The 5,000-nt window shown below is 33.6% G+C and overlaps 2 protein-coding genes across 2 annotated transcripts in view; both read right to left on the reverse strand.

Annotated features, from left to right (window-relative positions):
* The window catches only part of LOC308706813 (transmembrane protein 150A), a gene marked incomplete at both ends in the record, with an annotated part of 13,516 nt that extends 13,504 nt beyond the window's left edge, over nt 1-12 (reverse strand). The window contains one exon of the mRNA XM_081392678.1: nt 1-12. This exon is cut by the window's left edge and continues 53 nt beyond it. Within this exon, the coding sequence (XP_081248804.1) occupies nt 1-12 (12 nt within the window).
* A 1,049-nt stretch (nt 13-1,061) lies between these two features.
* Nucleotides 1,062-5,000, reverse strand: part of LOC308706941 (very long chain fatty acid elongase 6) — a 9,538-nt gene continuing 5,599 nt past the window's right edge. The window contains exon 4 of the mRNA XM_081392868.1: nt 1,062-3,018. Within this exon, the coding sequence (XP_081248994.1) occupies nt 2,588-3,018 (431 nt within the window). The 3' untranslated portion in view covers nt 1,062-2,587. The remainder of the gene's footprint in view (nt 3,019-5,000) is intronic.

Consider the following 5,000-nt stretch of genomic DNA (forward strand, 5'->3'; position numbering starts at 1 on the left):
CCACAGAGACATCTTCCTCACTCTTCTGCAAGAGTTTCTCTCAATCATTTCATCAACTCAAACCCCACTCATCTTCATTCAGCTCAAAACATCCCAGAACAGCCGAAGGTCTGAAGAGATATCCCCTCAGCGGCCTGTTATCTGCTGTGTGTGTGTGTGTGTGTGTGTGTGTGTGTGTGTGTGTGAGACTGAGGAGAGAAACACATGTGATGCTCCTCCTCTTCCTCATCATCTCAACTCATTCATCTTCTCATGTTCAACTCATCAAACAACCTCTGGATCCACATCTGAGAGAAACTCTGGATAAATCTACTTCTGTGTTCTTGTTTTCTTCAGCGCGTGTCCAGCAGGGGGCAGACATTACATTACATTACATTACATTTATATTTAAACATTATGCAGACGCTTTTATCCAAAGCAACTTACATTGCATTTCAAGATACACATTTACATTCTCATCAGTTCTTGCTTTCCCTGGGGATCGAACCCATGACCATGCCGTTTGAGCTACAGGAATAAAGAAAAATAATCATAAATGTGTCTTGAGCATCAAATCCTCATATTAGAGTGATTTGTGAAGGATCATGTGACACTGAAGACTGGAGTAATGATGCTGAACATTCAGCTTTGATCACAGGAATAAATTACACTTTACTGTATATTCACATCATATTCACAGCTGATTTACATTGGAATAATATTTCACTTTTTCCCTGTAATTTTGATCAAATAAACACAGCCGTGGTGAGCAGAAGAGACTCTTTCAACGACATTAACACATCTAGAGCGTTTGTGTGTGTCAGCTGTGTTTCAGCTCTATAATGACAGCTTTACATCCACATAATAAAGTGTGGAAATGAAAACAATGAAGAAATAAATTACATTTAAACATTTGCAACATTTTTCTAAAACTATGTGAAAGCTGAAGAACTCATTTAAAATTAAAATATACAGCACAAATGACAGCATTCAATAGATTAGACACACTTATAGTAGACATGTACATTTATCATCTCTAAACTCAAAGAATGACCATGCTGAAAAACAAGAGGACCGAAAGTGTGTTCATTAGGTGTTTATTCATTAACAAATGTGCGTCAGAACTTCAGTAAACAGACCAGTAGGACTTCCCAATAACATTTTTTTAAATTAACAATACATAGGGTTAATTGTTCATATAAAGATAAAGGGTGAGAGAAATGATGTTTGAATTGATATTTCTAATGTTTGAGAAGATCTACTTAATGAACCAAGCAGAACTTCAGCAAACGTTCTCTCAAAGTCATGAACATTCTTCAAATAACCACGTTCAAATTCATGGAATGTTTTTTTTTCTGAAACGTTTCAGTTGGACATTTTTTAAATGTAACAACTTGTTTCAGAACGTTCAGAGAACATTCAAAAGTAACGTTCCAATGTTTAAAAAATGATACAATGGAACGTTCCATTAACATCTGCATAACCAAGAGAAAACGCTTTTAAAACATTTAAAAAACTGGATGTTTTGAACGCTTAGAGTAATAATAATGATTTATAACTTAAAGGGAACATGAGCCAAACGTTCTGGGCGGACAATGAATGTCGTCACAGACGGCTGGATTTACACGAAACACGTTCCTCTGGAGGAGCTTCAGCATTCACAGATCACTGCGCTGATAGAAGCGTATATACATTCACCAGAACAACACACACTGCTGTAGATCTGAGCAGAAAGACCAGTTTACACTCCTTCAGCACGACAGAAATCTGTGTTCGGCCAGTCAGACCTGTTCAGCGTCCACATGTCATGTACTCTACAGACTCTGAAGTGAGGAAATATAACATACTAGATCACGTTTCACAGCAGATTACACTACAAAACTATCTGAGAGATGCTCATTTTACTATATAAACTGCTTTTTAAGCATATTCTCTTAAATAATTCAACTCTGTGATTAATAAAGGACACAGTGACACTGTCACACATCAGAGGGGAGTGAGTCTCTGTTTCACTGTGACAATATCAATGCTTTGTAAACATTAACACGTTTAACTCATTAACTTCCATTGATCAAACATAACGTTTCAACAGTCACAAATCAACCCCAAAATCATTAGAAAAACATTAAATGATATTTTGCATTAATAAATCGAAGCCTATGTCAGTGTTGGGGAAAGTAACGCGAGTTATGTAATCAGATTACTTTTTAAGTAACATTACTTTTAAATAGAAAACGTACACAAAAGTAATGTAATGTATTAATTTCCATTAGTGCCGTGCAACGATTAATCGTTGCCCAGCACTACTTTCTATAAAAAGTAACTCAATTAGGTACTTTCTTAGGGAGTTACGCAATATTGTAATGCATTATTTTTAAAAGTAACGTTCCCCAACACTCGCCTATTTTTAGAACAACATCACGTTTTGCATTGAAAAAGGTCACAGTGCAATTTGTGATAAAAATGGCTTTATTTTCCTAATGCAAAATATAATTCTGAGCTGGACATTTATGATGCATGCAAACTACTGTAGTGCTTTAAAGTTTCCTTCATTTGCATATTTAAAAGAGCAAACACCCAAGCATTCAGAAGCGGACAGGAGGCTGGTCTACTCTCGCTTCTCTCTCTTCTCGTCCGCTGGGCGTTTGAGGTACGAGTTATAGAAGAAGAGAGAGAAGAGCAGAAGGTAGCTGAGGTACATGGCGGAGCCGAAGATGATGTTGTTCATGGTGGACACGCAGTGAACGTGGTGTTTCCAGCTGAAGACGAGCACCAGAACGCTGAGCCCCGCGAGCATCTGCAACATCTGCATCAGCGTGATTAGCATCGCGAACGGTTTCGGCACGCGGACGCCGGCCGCTCTGGCGGTGTAGTAACTGTACATGAACGCGTGGACGGTGTAGTTGATGGTCATGAACCAGCCGCCGCCGGCCACGTGATCTTTATAGGAGTACCAGCTGTACAGCAGGACCGTGATGTGATGATACCAGTGCAGGAAGATCAGACGCTGCTTACGCAGAACTATGAACACTGTGTCACCTGATCCGAACACAAACACAGGAGTAAAGGACACATCACAGGAAAGAACTTTCATTACACAACCAGCAAACACAGTAACGTTCTGGCAAGCTTCTCTTAAGGTCATTGACAAATGTTCTTCCAGTAACGCTAATATCATGTTTAGTCAGTGTTATCTGGTTTTTAATAATGTGCTCAAAACAGTATTTATGCATCTTTCATGGAGTTTTTTTTTTCTTTGAAATGTTTCAGTTGGACGTTCGTGTAACATTTTTCTTTCAGAACATTCCGAGAACATTCAAAAGTAACGTTCTCATAATGTTTGAACGTTCAAAAGTAACATTCTCATATTTTTTTAATATTCAAACTTAACATTCTCATATTTTTTTAATATTCAAACGTAACGTTCTCATAATGTTTGAATATTCAAAAGTAACGTTCTCATAATGTTTGAATATTCAAAAGTAACGTTCTCATAATGTTTGAACATTCAAAAGTAACGTTCTCTAGTTTGAACGTTCAAAAGTAACGTTCTCATAATGTTTGAATATTCAAAAGTAACGTTCTCATAATGTTTGAATATTCAAAAGTAACATTATCAATGTTTGAACGTTCAAAAGTAATGTTCTCATGTTTGAATATTCAAAATAAACATTATCATAATGTTTGAATATTCAAAAGTAATGTTCTCATAATGTTTGAATATTCAAAATTAACATTCTCATAATGTTTGAATATTTAAATGTAACGTTCTCATAATGTTTGAATATTTAAATGTAACGTTCTCATAATGTTTGAATATTCAAAAGTAACATTCTCAATGTTTGAATATTCAAATGTAACGTTCTCATAATGTTTGAATATTCAAAAGTAACGTTCTCATAATGTTCTCAAATTCAAAAGTAACGTTCTCATAATGTTTGAATATTCAAAAGTAACGTTCTCATAATCTTTGAACGTTCAAAAGTAACATTCTCAATGTTTGAATATTCAAAAGTAACATTCTCAATGTTTGAATATTCAAAAGTAACATTCTCAATGTTTGAATATTCAAAAGTAACATTCTCATAATGTTTAAATATTCAAAAGTAGCATTCTCATAATGTTTGAATATTCAAAAGTAACGTTCTCATAATGTTTGAATATTCAAAAGTAATGTTCTCATAATGTTTGAATATTCAAAAGTAACATTCTCATAATGTTTAAATATTCAAAAGTAGCATTCTCATAATGTTTGAATATTCAAAAGTAACGTTCTCATAATTCTCAAAACAAAAAATCCCCCCATTTTAAATAATTAGAAAAACAGAACATTCAGAAATAACTTGAGAGCATTGAGAACATTACCAAAACGAACATATTTTTGTTAGCTGGGAAATTGAGATTAATTGTTATAGAAAAAGTCACAATGAAAAAAATAATTATGGTCCTAAAAATAGGCTTTATTTTTCCATTGCTAAATATAAATTCACAAATTCTGGGGTGAAATATTCATAAAAAATAACAGTATGTCAAAAACTCTGTGCATAAAAGTTTTCAAACCTGAAAATATTTTAGGGGTTAAATGTTATAATTTGGGGGTTTAAAGTTTAGAGTTCATAAACTAAAGTTGTAAAGTTGTAAATAAAACAAAGATTATTGGAGTATATTTTACAAGAAAATACTATTTATTAGTGCTGTCAAATCAATTAATAGTGATTAATTGCATCTAACATAAAAGTTTGTGTTTATATATGTGTGAGTGTATATATAGTATTATATATATAAATATATGTATGTGTGTGTGTGAATAATTATATATATATGTGAATAATTTTAACAAAATAAGAGAGATCCTACAAAATGCATTTTTTTAGTACTGTCCTGAACAACATATTTTACATAATTGTTTTTTTCATATAGTCCACAAAATAAAAAAATAAAAAATAAATGTGTGGATCATCCAGGTAACGACACAAGAATCAATGGTTTATAAACTTTTGAACGGGGTCATTTTAATAAAT

The sequence above is a fragment of the Scardinius erythrophthalmus genome, assembly GCF_964197995.2.
Source record: "Scardinius erythrophthalmus genome assembly, chromosome: 18".
In the NCBI taxonomy this organism is placed as follows: Eukaryota; Metazoa; Chordata; class Actinopteri; order Cypriniformes; family Leuciscidae; genus Scardinius; species Scardinius erythrophthalmus.